The sequence below is a fragment of the Lathamus discolor genome, chromosome 1, assembly GCF_037157495.1.
Source record: "Lathamus discolor isolate bLatDis1 chromosome 1, bLatDis1.hap1, whole genome shotgun sequence".
In the NCBI taxonomy this organism is placed as follows: domain Eukaryota; kingdom Metazoa; phylum Chordata; class Aves; order Psittaciformes; family Psittacidae; genus Lathamus; species Lathamus discolor.
The window spans coordinates 37489413-37506287 of record NC_088884.1 but is presented as its reverse complement, the minus strand read 5'-3'; the positions used below and the strand labels follow the sequence as shown (position 1 = coordinate 37506287).

The window sequence follows — 16875 nt, the reverse complement described above, 5'->3', positions numbered from 1 at the left end:
GCTCAGAAGATGCAGCAGCTTTGGCCTAATGAGAAGGCAGGGATAGATAACTGTAGGCAAATAATCTCATTGGACCAATTCTGAGAAAGGAAGGGGCAGATTTTCAGACACGCAAGTTGGAAATGGAATTGCAGACTTACGTTCCTCTTAATGTATCGTTATTCCGTGTCAGTGCATCTAGAAACACAGCAAGAAAGGTCAGAGTTAAGTCTAATTTATAATTCTAGTTCAGAATTAAGTTTAATTTATAACTTTATTTTAGTGTTTTTTAGTGGCCTTGCAAAGGAGAGAAGTATAGAAGTGTATTTTTTATGACAGGCCTGTACTGCTCTAGGTTGCTTCCTACTTGATTACAAAAAAGAGCCACTTAAGCTTCTTGGTGTCAAACTACATTAGTCACTAAATATAACCTTTGTGTTGCATCTGTGGAATTCAAACCTAGGGATGTGATAATAGAGACAAACACTTGGACCAGCTTTAGCCTAAGCTGGCTGCTTAGAGCTGGTTTGGCTGACGGTTGGCTGTCCTTGCATACTCTGTGTCTGCGCTGGCATTGCTTGCTGTGGAACTGGTTGTCAGTTTAGAGATGATGGACGTGAATTGCCATGTGCCAAAAAGGTCTTAAAATTCCATGTGAGTGATTCTTACCAGTCAGCTGTTGTCAGTTCAGTTTAATTTTGGCACGTCTCAGCTTCTTACCTGCACAGGGGTGCTTTTAGTTAATCTTTGCCAATTGCAGTCCTTAAAGCCAAATGTATTTATTTTTAAATGGAAAGCAAGGTGCTGATGTCCTATCTTGAGTGCAGTAGAATTTTCCATATAAATGATAAATGTTTGGGTTTGGCTTTATGCTGCCAAATCTATCACAGCAGCTGAAGACAAGAGCTTACTTTTAGATGGGAGGAATGCTGGTCTTTGTTTTAATCTCACACCAACTTCTATAGCCATAAAAGTTCTTTATGTTAAGACGTTAATTTGAACATATATTCTGTTGGTTTGTTTTCTTTTTAATGAAGGTGGTATCCATAAACATGCTTGACAAAAGCACGTGACAGTTGTACCTTCCTGATACATGGAATCAGTTGTGCTATCCAAAGAGAAGGGAAAAACCCCAACTCTTCTCCTTGCAATTCTGACTGCCAAAACCCATTCTTGAATGACACTCCTTGATAAGTGGTGTAAGAATTAACTTGCAGTGAAATACAGTTGCAGCAATCTAAGGACACTTAATTCAGAGATAAAACTAGGTCTTTGTTGTTTTAGAAGCAATTTGACTTGTTCCATTGACTAATAAGCACAGACCAGCTTCCTAAAACCAGTCCTTCTTTTTCAGTGCTTCACTCTGGTAATTGTACTGTATATCTACTCTCAGCCATGAGTAACTGCTTTAGTTTCTAGGTGTGAATAAGATGCTAGGACAATAGTATCACCTGTGAAATCATACCAGAAGGTGGTGGCTGTGCCTGAAGTGAGCTGTGCTATTTAGAATAAGCTGTATCAGTGCCTTGCATCTGTTGATATGACTTCAGTATTGTACCTTCTGTATGTGAACATGTTTTATTGAGTCATAAGTTTGAGAGATAGTGAGTTCTTGTTCTCAATGGATCATGCTGTGGTGATATTGACTTCATTTTTGCCCCTGGTTCAGACAGATCCTCAGTTAATGCTAGAGTTCATCACCACTCCTTTTGGGGCAATGGTGACCCCGCAGAATTTGGTCAAATGTCTCTTTCTTTTGTGGCTTAAATAGGCAGTTGCCTATGATTCTAAATAGATGTTGCTTATTCTGTTTGTTATTTCTTCAAACAAGCTTCCTCTGTGACTCTAAGACTTGACACCCAGCCACTGAAGATGGTTTGTCCCTACCAGGCACCTTCTATGGTACAGGTGACATGCTGAACACGGGTTACATAGACAGGAAAAGCAAGTATCTTGTGAGTAGTCTGAACTGGCTCAGTATCTTATTTCACACACTCCGCCATTTAACTGAGGGTTGACCTGCTTATTTTGTAGTTATGATGTTTCTTGGAGCCTAAAAATTATAGTTGCTATGGCCTTTATCTGTTGTTTTTTATCAGTACAGCTAATTCAAATGCAACAGACCGTCTTTTAAGTGCACTGTATTGCTGTCTCTTTGCCCCAGCCTCTCTGAAGAGGTCCTGGGATTCCAGTGTGGTTTTAGGAATTACAGGGAAAGGCCATCTTGTCTGTCAGCCCACTGCCACTTTTTCTGTCATAATTTGAGTGTGCAGTCTTGTGATGCTGAGCTGCACTTTAGGTACAGTAAAGGGAAAGTCGCGAGAGACTCCTTTGATAAATTAATGTGTTTTCCCCTTGATATTGATACTCTGCAGGCTTTACTGTACTACAGGTCTTTCACCATGCCTAAGGACCTTGCCAAATAACAATACACACAAAAATGAGAAGAATTTTTGACTGTTTGCTATTTTCTATGGATACAGCTGTCTTTGGGCAGGTGGAAGCCATTCCTTACAGGGTGTGGAGGGTGCTCTGCTATGCTTCACCCACTTGAAATTGATACTAGTATGACTTGGAAGCAGTATGCCTTGGCAAAAAGAAGAGTCATTGCTCCTGCCAGCAGTAGAGAGGAATTGGGGCTGGAGGATCGCTTGCTTTGGACCGTGAGTGTGGAACTAGGGTAAAGAGCCTGCCTCCTAGCAAGGAATGACCTTGCTGTGAAATGTGTTGGTGAGAATATAGATCCTGAAGGCAATTTACTCTCTGTGCACAAACTGCATCCTTCTGTTTCAAAGCAGGATGTGGTAGATGAAGATTATTCCAGCAGGTGGGCAGCTCTGCTCTGAAACCCTCACTGATAAGTGATCTTGAACTCCCAAGGTGGTTTCTTTGTACTTCATTACTTTTCAAGGAATACTTGGATTAGAGTTTCTATAACATGAAAGCAAATTTCCACTTGCCTTGCCTTCAGTGCACGTAGAGGTTTGTTGTAATGATGGAGGTGGTGAACTTACGTACTAAAATACACACAGGCTGAATCTACCTACCACCCATTCATTCTTCCCTGTTTTAAAGCATGATGTGCTCCATTCTCCCAGCCTTCCTGTGCAGCTACACTCTCAGCACTCCTTGCTTTGTTCTGGACCCTGCCCAGCTTGGCTGCATCCTTTCCGAAGTTCAGTGACTGAATCTGAACTCTGTGTTCCAAATGAGGATGTGCTGCTATTTCATCACCCTGGTTAATATATCCCAGAATGATACTTGCATACCTGAGCTGAGCTCTTTAAGCCTCTTCATACCACTTAAACTGCCCTACAACTTGTGTTGCCACTAAGACACTTCTCATCACTCTGTATTCATGTGGGTTTTAGCTGAATTTGATCTTAAGGACTACCAGCACACTTCTGTGGCTCAGAAAGGTCTCATTCTGTCCTGCCCAGCTCTTGCAGTGATGTGTTCCAGCAGAAGGGGATTAACAAATACTAATTGTCTGCTGTTAGTGAAGCATCAAAAGTTCAGAGGTGTGGGGATAAATCTGTTTAGGACTTGTCTTGTTTCATTATACAGTTTATGATGCATCATGATACTTTTCAAAACCAGCAGTCTCTCCCCTGCCCCTCAGTTACAAAGATACCTTGCACTAACTTCAGCCAGGCATAGTTCCCTTACTCATCTGTGAGTGTATTTTTGGGTCCATGTCATAAAGCCTTCAAGGTACATGATGTCTTGTGCTTACACCTGTTGGCCAAGTCACTACCCCTCTTGTAAGAAATAAGATTGGTGTGAAATGACTTGATTTTTGTAAAAAATACTTAGTGGCTGTTGCCTGAAATTTCTCACAATTTTTCTCGGTTATTCTAACATAGAAATCAAAGGGAAGAAGAAATTACAAGCTGATCAGCCTAACTGATAACAGAGGAGCTGTCTTCAGAGTTTCAGTAGATCTGGCATTGCTTTAGCTTGCTTTTTTAGAAGTAGGTTAGGAATAGTTTAATCAGTTTATGACTTTATTTTTTAAATACTTCTAGATGATTTGTTTCCTCACTTAGGACCTATTGAATATATGCTTTGCTGACTATTAGGAAGCACACAGGTACAATTATGTTAGTAAACTGAAGAAAACAGCATTCAGTATTACAGTCTTCTTCACCAAATGAAGTGATATTATCAAAATCATCAGATAGTGGCTTGTAAAGGAAGTACTTTTTGACACAACACACAATTAAGCTATGGAACTCATTGCCACAGAGTGCTGTAAGTGCCAGCCATTTACATGGGCTTAAACAATAAGATGAATTCATGCTGGAAAAGCTCATTAAGGGCTATTAAGTTCACAGATGCGGATGCAACTGGGAAGTCTTTAAGCCATGTATTGCTGTAAACTGGAAGGGTGTAGGGAAGAAAAAGATAAATCCATCCAGCTGACAGCACTACTCTTCCCCTCAGCCCCATTCCCGTGACCTGAGCATTACTGGTGGCTGACTGCAGGCTACTGAGCTAAGTGGGCTTTTTGTGCTGATCCTGTATGGTAGTTCATGTTCTTGTCTGTAATTCACTCACTTCCAACTTCAGCAATGCAGCAGTATGAGCCATTGTTTCCCCTTTCTGCAAATATAATCAGAGGTACTTGCCTTTTTCTTCTGTGCTGAAGTTTTTGTGCCTGTTCTGATCCTGTTCTTACATTCAGGGCTTTCTGTTTCACCCTTTTCACAAGAAGAACTGCCTGCCTTGTTACTAACAGCCTAGGGCCTAAGTGGTGCTGCATCAGTCTCTTTCTACTACATATTAGAATAATTTGCTCCCTTCATGTTTTTTATTTGAGAAGCATCCACTCACTTCTCTCCCATGGAACTGTGCCTATTAAGTAGTTGGCACTGTCAAGTGATTGATGACAAATCAGTTGAATCTGGTGTTCTCCTGGTATATTGCTAATTGACTGCTTGGTTCTGTAGCAGTGATCAGAAGAACGATGTTTCTTTTTTTAACCACTGCAGATGTCTTGTGGCTTTCCCTGCTGTTCTGCTTCTGTCAAAGCTGTGCTGGGCTTACGATAGTAGGTTTGGATTCAATGTGAAGAATTTCTTCAGATCAGGTGAAAAACTGTGGGCCTCTGCTAATAAGTCATTGTTTTGAACAGGCAGGGAAGGGATCTTTTCTATGAAACAGTTTGTTCTTTTTTTAACCCCCCTTTTTTCCTTGTTTCTTTCTTTTTTCCTCTTTTCTATCAAACTATCATAACAGACTCTCTCCTTTTTGGCGTAAGCAGGAAATGTTTGGCTGCACAGAGATCTAAAATATTAATGCCAGCTGAGCATACTCAGCTATTTCAGCTGTTTGCATCCCAAATTTCTTCCGTCCCAGCAGTCTTTTTAATCCTCGGCTAAAACATGGTGTTCAAGTTTCAAATTCAGGCTGTCTTTTTACAGTAGCATTAGAGTCAGCAGTGTTAACCGCATGTGAGATTTAGTTTTGGGAGATGTTTGTGTATTAAGAGTAGGGAGTTGGTGGAAAGGATGAGGCAAATAACTCGAGTAGCTAAAAAGACTGGTAAAACCCAGGTTCTTCAAGGAGAAAGAAGACCTGGACTGGAAAACCAGCCCAGAAGGATGAGGAACTGTGCCAGTCCTTGGAGTATGTGGAAAATGAACTAATTACAAATAGACGTGGCAGCCTGAGCTGAAACTGGCACCTGCTAACTACAGCATTCCTCCCATCTTTCTGAAAGCTTTACTATATTACAAGTAAGACAAGTGGGCATTTTATAATACACCACTGTTGTCAGACCAGTGGTAAAGCAAGTCACTGCTTGCTTTACATCTCTGAGCTCCTTTGGTTTGACCAACTTGAGTAAGTTTATTTTCACTGTGCTATTATGTGTAAAATGGGATTAATTCCATTTGTCTCACAAACTGCAACATGCCTTGCCTGAGGGAGTTTGTAGCCAGGTTGGACGCCTTGCATCTCAGTACGGTGACCTGCCATAACACTGCCCATTCTCCAGAGCTGCTGTCCTTTGCTGAGGAAATGTGACAGTGGTCATCTTGAAGGGAAACTGCATGAGGAAAGAGATGGAAGTGCTAACTGAGATGAGGTTGGCCTTTCACACCTAGGTATGCGTTTTACTACAGATGTATTTGCAAAGGGATGGTCACTTATTTCAGATCCTTTGTCTAACAGGAAACTGCTCATTTCAGCAAGATCCATGAGGAATGGTAAGTCAGGCAGAGCTCTGCTGACCAATCCTCCTGCAAATCTTACCTGGTGTGGGAAGACTCTGTGTCTTACAGTACAGAAATAGGAGGATAGAAGAAAGGCCTTTTGGAAGTCTTCAGTTCACATACTGCTTTACTGAGCTCTTGATCAAAGGAGTTAAGCTCATGCGGGAGCAGCTCTTTTAAATGAATAGTGTGGTACAGTCACTTCTGTACTTATCTACATTCTGGATATGCTGCCCACTGTGAACTTAAACACAGCCCCCTCTTTTTGTTTGCCTGTGGAAGTTGGGCTCTTGCAATGAGCTCACCCACAACAAAAGCTTCTTGGAGTCCTGTCCAGCTCCAGCTAATGCCTACCTAACAACAGCTCCTTTCCTGTCATTCTCTTGCCTACTACACATAGCAGCCGAATGAGTATTTGGGTGGGGAAGGAAGGAGATTGCAACATCCATCAGGGAAAAAAAAAAAAGGAAGAAAAAGGCCTGTCTGTGTCTGACTTTTCAAGTGCAGCTGTAAAACTTTCCTTGGCCTTTGGAAAGGGAGCTCTGCCATGTGGTGGGTGTGAGCTGAGGAATACGTCAGCCTTTGAAGTTAGTCCTTTAAATAGGCAATTGCAAATGGCATCAAAACTTAAGCTTTGGTAGCAGTTCTGCTGCAAGCTGGAGTAAATTACTTATTCTGACAGTGCACTGTGGATGGTAAGACTGTTACAAACACCCACACCTCTGCATGTCTTTCCCAACCATTAGACCATATTCACCCTGATGCCAATAAGTCATCTCTAGGATTGTAGTTGTAGCATGAACCTCTTGCAGGGCAACACAGAATTGGTTTCAACAAGACTCCAGTGCTCTGCTTTAACAGAAAACTTTGCAGCAGTGACTGCAGACTGCTGTGTTCACATGATTGCAGCCACAGATAAGAGAACCTGCCCTGAAGTGTCTGACCTAAGAGTGGCTGAAAGGCTGTCTGTCTGTCTGTCTGCTGTAAAGAAATGAATGAGATACAGGGTAAATGTTCTACAAGCCACCCAGCAGAAGGCAACCAAGAGCCCTAAAGCATTTATTTTCTCATCTGTAGTGTTTGGAGTGCTTAGATACTAACTGCCGCATGATACAATGCAGCGCTTCATAGCTGTTAATCTATAGGCATTACTTTTCTACAGAGGTACATTGTTCTTATTTTTAATGTTGAGGATGGGGATAAAAGATTTGTTTGTGCAAGGAGCTGAGTTAACAGGTAGAGCTGCACACAGTTTAATGTAAGGTGATCTGAACAGGCATGGTGAGTTTGAAGGAAGTTGTGCTGCCCTGGCAAGAACATGTCTACCTGTTGGGTATTTGCACTGCATACCTTAGTGGATTTACCTAAATTCTTCCAATCTTCCATTGAGAAGTAGCCTTGTTACCTTTCCTATATGCACAATTAGATGTCCTTGGAGAAGTGAAAAGTAGAGATGAGAAGGGAAACTGTCTTGTATTGCTTTGCTGGTGCCGTCTTGTTAACTTACTGATGGCAAAGTTTCCAGTGTATGCTTGGTGGGAGAGAAATTCAGGCCAGAAAAGGGAAAACCTCACTTCTCAACAATAGTTACATTCCAGAACTTAACACAGCTCTCCTGGGAAATGTCTTTCCTGTATCCATTGTCTTAATGTAGTGCCTTTCCTAATCATTCTTTGTCATCTCCAGGCTTCTGGAAAAGTGAGTGTTTCCCAGGGTGTAGGTGGAGGGAAAAGAGTTTGTGCATTGCTGCCTAGTTTCTCATAGTGATAATGCGTTAATCAAGTTAATTAAGAGCAGTGACTCATAGAAAATGAAGACTGGGCAACTCAAGTGGTTACTTATCACTTCTGTGGTCTACAGGATTGTTTCCTGCTGGAGAAAATAGCCCAAGGCACTTCATGAAGATGTGCTCCCTAGCAGTATTTATTCTAAGTTTTTCTTTTCTGTAACTCAAAGGTAAAATCTTTAGACCCCATCTCCTCCTTATTATTAGTTCTTTGAAATCTGCCTCTAGAAGGCAAGTCCCATTTGGTCTGGAGCAAAGAGGGAGTCAGCTTATTTGCTGGGCTGTCCCAAATGTACCTTTTCTCTCCCATGCTGCTCCCCAAGCCTTGTCCCTGAACCTGACACAGCAACTGAAGCAGCTTACTCCACTTTGGAGCCTAGAGAAACTTATCCTAACCCTTCTAAAGACACAGATTTAGTGGTTCCATTTCCCCTCTGCTTTTATGATCTTCTAGCAATTTGTTCAGTCCAGCTCAAATGGATGCTTGTTTGCTGAACTGAAGTTAGATACTTTAAAGGATGAAATACCAGTTATTGTTCTTCAGTCAAAACTAATGCTCTGTAAGCTTGTCTCAGATGCCTCTATACAAATGCCCGTAGCATGGGGAACAAACAAGAGGAATTAGAGATGTGTGCACATCTACAGGGGTATGATACAATAGGCATCACAGAAACATGGTGGGATGGCTCCTATGACTGGAGTGTTGGAATGGAAGGTTACAGGCTCTTTAGAAAGGACAGGCCTGGCAGGCAGAGATGGGGAGTTGCCCTTTATGTTAGGGATAGGCTGGAGAGTATGGAACTGTCTGGGGACAGGTGAGCAGTTTACAGAGAGTTTGTGGGTCAGGGTTAAAGGGAAAACAGTGATGGGAGACATTACTGTGGGGATCTGTTACAGGCCGCCTGATCAAGGAGAACCTGCGGATGAAGCACTCTACAGACAGATAGGAACACCCTCACGCTCGCAGGCCCTTGTTCTCATGGGGGACTTCAACCACCCTGACATCTGTTGGAACGATGGCACTGCACGGCACAAGCAATCAGGGAGGTTCCTCGATTGTGTGGAAGACAACTTCCTTCTGCAAGTAATAGAGGAGCCGACAAGGAGAGGTGCCATGCTTGACCTCGTGCTCACCAACAGGGAAGGGCTGTTTGGGAATGTGGTACTCCAGGGCAGCCTTGGATGCAGCGATCACGAGATGGTCGAATTTGAGATCCCCAGGAGAGTGAGAAGAGCGTGCAGCAAGCTCACTGCCCTGGACTTCAAAAGAGCAGACTTTGGCCTCTTCAGGAGCCTGCTTAGTAAGGTTCCATGGGATATAGCCCTGGAGGGCAGGGGGGCACAAGACTGTTGGTTGATATTCAAGGATCACCTGCTGCAAGCTCAGGAGTGCTGCATCCCAACTAGAAGGAAGTGCAGCAGGAGGGCCAGGAGACCTCCTTGGATGGATAAGGAGCTGCTGAGGAAAATTCAAAGGAAAAAAGAGGCTTATAAAAAATGGAAGCAAGGACAGGCGGCCTGGGTAGAGTACAGGGATGTTGTCCGGGAAGCTAGGGACCAGGTTAGGAAGGCTAAGGCCCAGTTAGAATTAAACATAGCCAGGGATGTTAAGGATAACAGGAAGGGATTCTACAGGTACGTAGCAAACAAAAAACAGACTAGGGACAAAATAGGCCCCCTGAGGAAGCTTTTGGGAGAACTGGCTACACAGGATTTGGAGAAGGCTGAGGTTCTGAATGACTTCTTTGCCTCGGTCTTCACTGGCAAAGGCTCTGACTGCACCACCCAGTTCTTAGAAGGTAGACGCAGGGACTGTGAGAATGAAGACCTTGGGCCCACGGTAGGAGAGGATCTGGTTAGAGACCATCTTAAAAATCTGAACGCACACAAGTCCATGGGAGCTGATGAAATCAGCCTGCGGGTCCTGAAGGAGCTGGCGAATGAAGTTGCTAAGCCACTGGCCACCATATTTGAAAAATCATGGCAGTCAGGTGAAGTTCCCGACGACTGGAAAAAGGGAAATATAACCCCCGTTTTCAAGAAGGGGAAAATGGAAGACCCGGGGAATTACAGACCAGTCAGTCTCACCTCTGTGCCTGGCAAAATCTTGGAGCACATTCTCCTGGAAGGCATGTTAAGGCACATGAAAAACAAGGTGCTTGGTGACAGCCAGCATGGCTTCACGAAGGGGAAATCCTGCCTGACCAATTTGGTGGCCTTCTATGATGGGGCTACAGAACTGATGGACAAGGGTAAAGCAGTTGACACGCTTGTGAGGTGGGCTGATGCCAACCTTATGAAGTTCAACCATGACAAGTGCAAGGTCCTGGGTCGGAGCAATCCCAGGCACAGCTACAGGTTGGGCAGAGAAGAGATTCAGAGCAGCCCTGCAGAGAAGGACTTGGGGGTGCTGCTCGATGAGAAAGTGAACATGAGCCGGCTTCAGTGTGCGCTCGCAGCCCAGAAAGCCAACCGTATCCTGGGCTGCATCAAAAGGAGCGTGACCAGCAGGTCGAAGGAGGTGATCCTGCCCCTCTACTCTGCTCTTGTGAGACCTCACCTGGAGTATTGTGTGCAGTTCTGGTGTCCTCAACATAAAAAGGACATGGAACTGTTGGAACAAGTCCAGAGGAGGCCACGAGGATGATCAGGGGACTGGAGCACCTCCCATATGAAGACAGGCTGAGGAAGTTGGGGCTGTTCAGCCTGGAGAAGAGAAGGCTGCGTGGAGACCTCATAGCAGCCTTCCAGTATCTGAAGGGGGCCTATAGGGATGCTGGAGAGGGACTCTTCGTCAGGGACTGTAGTGACAGGACAAGGGGTAACGGGTTAAAACTGAAACAGGGGAAGTTTAGATTGGATATAAGGAGGAAATTCTTTCCTGTTAGAGTGGTGAGGCACTGGAATCGGTTGCCCAGGGAGGTTGTGAGTGCTCCATCCCTGGCGGTGTTCAAGGCCAGGTTGGATGAAGCCTTGTGTGGGATGGTTTAGTGTGAGGTGTCCCTGCCCATGGCAGGGGTCTGGAACTAGATGATCTTGAGGTCCTTTCCAACCCTAACTATTCTATGATTCTATGATTCTATATTCTGCTTTTTTCTGCTGCATTGTACAGGAAGAAAGTGCCTCTTTGGGCAGGGATGAAACAGCAAGCAGGAGTTGTTTCTGATGTGACTGCTGCCTGTTCATCCTGCCCTTCTCTACCTTTGAAAAGAGGCTGTATGTTTGCTATCAGTGGACTTTTACTTGTACTTGCCTGTAGGGTGTTAATCTCTGGCTTTTTTCCTTTTTCCTCATAGGATGATGAGAGTCTGAAATACTTAACTCATGAAGAGCAGGATGTCCTCATGTTCTTTGAGGAAACCATAGATGCCTTAGAAGATGACTTGGAGGAGACGGTCCTACGTGACAGCGGCATCCACTGTCAGTCTCCACGATCAACGGAAGAAACTGTGTCCAGTCACTCAGAGACTGAAGATATCATCGACTTAGTACAGTCCACACCTGAGAGTAGTGACCATGAAGGCCCTCCTAGCAGAGATACAGAACCAGGTAGTAGTATTGCTTGAAAGTGTGGGTTTTCCCTTTGACCCAGCCCTACATATTCCAGTTCTCCTTAGAACAGCCAAAGAAATGCTGTACCTTCCTTACTACCTCCAGATGAATCTCTTGCACATCAGGAGCAGTAAGGACCATGATTTTAGTTTGACTCAGGATTCCTGAAGTTCTTGTTGTTACTATAAACGTTTTTTCTTCACATCATGGAGGTCATGACTATGATTAAGTTGTTGGACTGCTATCTTAGCCCCTTTCTGGTGACTGAGGTGTAAGAGAACTGAGTGTTACGCAGAGTCATTGCAGCAAGGCAAACTGGTGCTCATCAATGTGCTCACGCTCTGCTTCTCTTTAAGACCTTTTAAGACCTTCTCTAAGAGTTTTAAGACAGCAGATTGTTTGTAGTGTTACTTTGTGTGAAAAAGGCACATGATCCTGTCACAGTAAGTTTGTGACAAGATATGTCATGGTCTTCACCCTGGAGTTTTCTCTCTCTGTTTTTGGAGCATGGATTTATCAGGTAGTACATCCAATGGGATGTAATGTGTTTATTAAAAATAAGAATTGCAAAATTCTGACAGAAGAGGCAGCCACTGAAACACAATTTTGTGAATGAGTGGCAGAAAGAGCATTCTAGTGAATGCACTGTAAATATGGTGATGTGAACTACAGAGTCACCTATGAGATGCCATTGCTGGGAGTTTAATTAGAGTTTCCTCCAGCAATGTGGGCTGATTTTGAGTTAAAAAGTTTGGCGAGGGGAATACTGATGCTTGCTGATCCTAGGTGAAAGCAAGCCTTGTATTCTGCTCTGTGTGGAGGCTTAATGTTGCTGCTTTGTCTTTTAAGTGTCGGATGCTACCAGGAGAACTGAGAGCCCGAAGCCAGCTGTACCTGCTGACCTTCCCCCACATCCCCCTGTACCACCACCACCACTGATGTCTGAGACCCCTCCGCTTCCTCCTCCACCCCCTCCTCCAGTGCAGCATCCCAAATTGCTTCGGTCCATCCCCACTCCGCTCATCATGGCCCAGAAGATGTCTGAGCAGCAGGCGGAGAACAGGGCACGCTTCCCCAGTGCCCTCAAGGAAGGGAATTCAGACAGGAAGAAAACCCCAGTAGCCAACGGTGATTATTCTGTGGCTCCAAAGCACCCTCCTGCCCCTGCACCCAAACTGCACCGGTTCCCCAGCAACATCAACATAACAAATGTCAGTGGCAAAGAATTCAATGAGACTATTTCCAAAGCAGCAGTTAACGTCCAGGAGCGGAGAGCTCAGGTGCTGGCCAACATCAATGGAGGAGCTCTTCTGGCGGCTGAACTGGAGGAGAAGCTGCAGAAGAATGATTTCTTGTCACGTAACAGAAGTTCTTCCTTAAGGGATCTCTCCTCTGAGCAAACACGATACGAGGCCCTGACAAAACTTGGCCTAGTTAAGGGAAAGACAGCTCAGGGCCAAGCGGACCGTGCCCCAAGCACTCAGCGGCTTGATGTGCAGCCCAAACAGGCAGACGCTGTTCCCAATGGGTATCAAAACATCCATGAGATCTTAAAAAGTGAGCCCAGCCCTTTCCTTCCTATGGGTAAAACTGTAACAATCAAACCAGAGGTAGCTCTTGCTGCTAACAAGGTCAGCGTCACACAGCAGAACACAGCAAAAAGCTTTAATGATTATAAGCAGCCTAGTCTAAACCTGGATATGAGGAGGAGATCGGGTTCACTGCCTCGACCTTCAGGATTTCGATCCCAAGGAATAACGGTGAAGTTTTCCGGCCGTGGCTCAACAGAAGAAGCGAGGAGAGAGGCACTTCGGAAACTGGGACTGCTGAAAGAGACTGCGTAATCCAGATGGGAATGTTGTGGCAACAGGGGAAAGTCATGGCATGGCTTTGTGCTAGAGAAGTCCCAACAGGACTGCGATCCATTTGGAATAAGGAAGGGGAAGTTCTCTGCCTCAGGCAAGCTAAAGAGGTACTAGACACTGTGAAATGACCACTTGTGTTTATCCCAGAAGGACTGGCACCACATATAGTCATCTACAGCAGAGGGTTTCAGCTCTCCTTCCTACAGAGATACTCATCTCTTGCTCTTTGTGACTAAGAGGAACTGTATCTAATGCTGTAGCAGACAGCAGGGTGTTAGTGGAGTGTACAGTGCAGTATTGTTGTACATAGCAAACTAAATGGCGAATCCTCCTCCTGCTCTTTCTGCAGCCAAAACAGAGCGCTCCGTTTGTCTCACCCACTCATGTGTGTATGTCTGTGGGAGCTTGAGATAATGTCAAAGCTGAAGTGACTGTGGCCTATGTTATCTGGCTTGGCTTCCTTCCCTACGGTGGTGGAGCCTCCTGCTTCCTTGCGCCCGCTTGACTCAAGACAGTACAAAGGGTGGTTCTGTTTTGACCTTCTCAAGAGAGCAGCCCAAGCTCTGAGTGGGGACTGCATCCCTCTGCTGCTTCACTTCAAGTCCTGCCTTTCTTCCCAGCCACCTGCTTCTTGGTCACGCTCTGGCAACCTACGTGTCCAGTGAAAGGCACCGGACGAGCCTCAAGGATATGCACCATGCACCGGTTCTCGCACTGATGGCCAAAGAGTCTCCCGACAATCTGTGACCCCAACTGTTCTGTCGGGGTGATGATCTTGCAGCGGAGTAGCCATAGGAACAAGTTAACTTTGTACCAAATGGAGAACCTTATGTCAAAAGTCTTATCTTTCCAGGTTCCTATAAAGAAACTGTTACTTTCTGAACAGTAGCTGTACTACAGGCAGTAGTTGTAAGTTCTGTTACTTCTAAAACATGTCATTTGATCTTCCTGTAGTTTGACCGCACTAATAACCCTCTGTTCACAGCCTTATTTGCTTCTGCCCTGCCAATGCATAAGAGAAGTTACAGCCAAAATTATTTCAGGCTAAGTGGAGTTACAGGAGAGCTGTATGTTAAGAGCACAGCACTCATGGTCCAAGTTGGTGTTGTTTTGTGTTTGTTCAGTAGAACTGCTTTTAAAAATGGTCCCAAAACAGATTTGTATGTTGATAGGATGGGTTTTTGTGTATGGTAAAGATGTTCTTCCACATTAAACTCCCTGCGTTTTTTGTACACCCAAACCCATCAAGAATAGCCATTTTAAAACCAAATGCCAAACTCCAGACCCTCTGAATCGTGTAATATTCCTCCATGTTGAAGAGTTCTCAGTGGTTTGGTTGTTTTCTACAGGGAAAAACTCACTCTCTGCACTTTCTAAAGCCTGAAGCAACCCCCTCTTCTTTTGGGAGTAGCTGAGTAGTAAACCTTGGAGCAGAGGAGGGGAGTGGCTATACCAGAACCCGGCACGCCCTTCAGCCAGGAGCTCTGACAGAACTGTGATAAACACGCTTGTAGTTCTGATAAAGTATTTCAGACTTGCTGAGCTGTACTTGTAAGTGAAGCTGTCGTGAAGGAAACTCTGCGTCATTCTCAACCTGCCTCATAAGTCAAAGGGGGTTTTGGGGGGTTTAATTATCTGCTTGCTGCTTCGATTTTGAATTGTGTTATGGTATCTGCCTGGTTCTGTTATGTACTTATTCATTTCAGCCTTTTCACGGGGTAGGTGATCGTGTTCCTCACTGCGACAGGCTTACTATACCTAAGCAATCAGTAATTAAAGTATGTGGCCTCAGCCTGGCAGAGCACTTGTGCATGCATAATCCAATGTGAGAAGTGCTGTTGGAACAAAAACAGCTGCTTGTATGCTGTGAGTACAGCACATGCTTATCTTGCTGGCCTCCAAGTCTGTAGTCCTAAATCAGAAAGACAAGGGAGCACGTAAAATACACCCAAGCACCTAATTCAGTGCAGCCTGGAATGGAGTGGCTGCTGCATCATAATTTATTAACATAACCTGCTGAGTAAATGTAAATGTTTCATCACCTTTGTGCTTTTAAAACCTGTTAAAGCAAATTCTTCGTTATGGATGTGAAGTGTGCACAAAGCAGTCTTCACATCTGTATCATTTCTTGCCAGCTCTTCTTTGAGTTGTTTACAGCTAAGAGTCCATACTAAGCAAACAAGGGAGAAAAAACCCAAACCAACCCTGACACTGACTGTATTGAAATTCAGGCCTATTCAGTAACTCTGTAACATAACCCTACTTAAAAAAACATAAGGTGGATGTTTAATATCTAAAGTTAATGCAGTCTGAATTAGCTGGGTCATGTTCTTTCATCCTTCGTGCAGGGCCATGTCCTCAACTGCTGGGAAGTGAGAGTTAGATGTTCATTATGATGTAAACCCATTTCTGGCCAATGAGGACTTGGAGCAAGGTATTCATTGCAGCCCTTCATTATAGCAAATATCCTACTGGTAAATTCTTCTCTGTGCCTAAAACTGTAGTAATTAAAGCCATGTACTAAATGAAGTTAAGAGTCTAGCTGCTAATAACCTGTATATAAGTTTAGCTCTATTTTGTGTATCTTGTTTTGTGTGTATATGTTGCTGTGATTTTATTTTATCCATTTGTGTTAGAGGTAACTGTCTTGCACAAATCTGATAAATCATCTATTAAACTGGGATAAAACCAATGAAGCCATGACTGATGGGAGGTGGCATTTTATTCTCTGTCATGCAGCAGCATGCAGCTTTCTTGGAGGAAGAAAGTGACCTGTTTTAATGGCTGATAGCAATTGAATAACTTCTCTTTTTGCAACAGTGGATGTGTGTGTGAGCCAGAGCCCAATCCTGTCACACAATGTGTGAATGAGGAGGAAGGGGGACAAAACATGAGGTAGGACTATGTCTTCCAGAGGTGTGTATTCTCACTACTGGACTTCCAAGAACTGATCAGGGTCCTTGCAGGAATCAAGTTCATCCTGAAACAGTGTCTGAAGTAGACAAAAATCCCCCCCCCCCCCCCCAGTGTTTTGCAATGATAAATTTACTTTTCCAACAGGAATATTGTATATGTGAAAGATGTAACCCACCTTTGTGTTCTTATGGGTATTACCATAAGTGAGTGTTAATCCTGCTGAGGGTAGAATTCTTTCTTGTTGCACAGGATGAAGTTCCCCATTAGAGGATATTCTTGCCCATCTCTGCTGAGTGTGTATGTGTGTTTGATGCCTTTCTGTCTTTTGTTTGGACACTTGCACATCAAGACCGCTGAGATAGATACTTCCAACCAAGGATGCGTGTTGACTCTGGAGTTACTTCTGTGAAGCAGAGCATAGAGGTGAAGGTTTCCTAATGAAATGCAGCAGAGCTGAGGTGGTGGCTAAATCATCTTGTGCTGAGACTTGTCCCAGTTTGAGCAGGGAATGGTTTAGAGCCAAAAATAACAAACTTTCATTTAACAGCCATGATGACAA

At 44.2% G+C, this 16875-nt stretch overlaps 1 protein-coding gene across 3 annotated transcripts in view; it reads left to right on the top strand.

Annotated features, from left to right (window-relative positions):
* Positions 1 to 16100, top strand: part of PROSER2 (proline and serine rich 2) — a 28137-nt gene extending 12037 nt beyond the window's left edge. For 2 of the 3 annotated variants that reach the window (XM_065668099.1, XM_065668108.1), the window contains exons 3-4: positions 11280 to 11535; positions 12385 to 16100. In XM_065668099.1, the coding sequence (XP_065524171.1) occupies positions 11280 to 11535; positions 12385 to 13379 (1251 nt within the window). In that variant the 3' untranslated portion in view covers positions 13380 to 16100. The remainder of the gene's footprint in view (positions 1 to 11279; positions 11536 to 12384) is intronic. The other variant, XM_065668113.1, reaches the window with a different exon arrangement.
* The last annotated feature ends 775 nt before the right edge of the window (positions 16101 to 16875 follow it).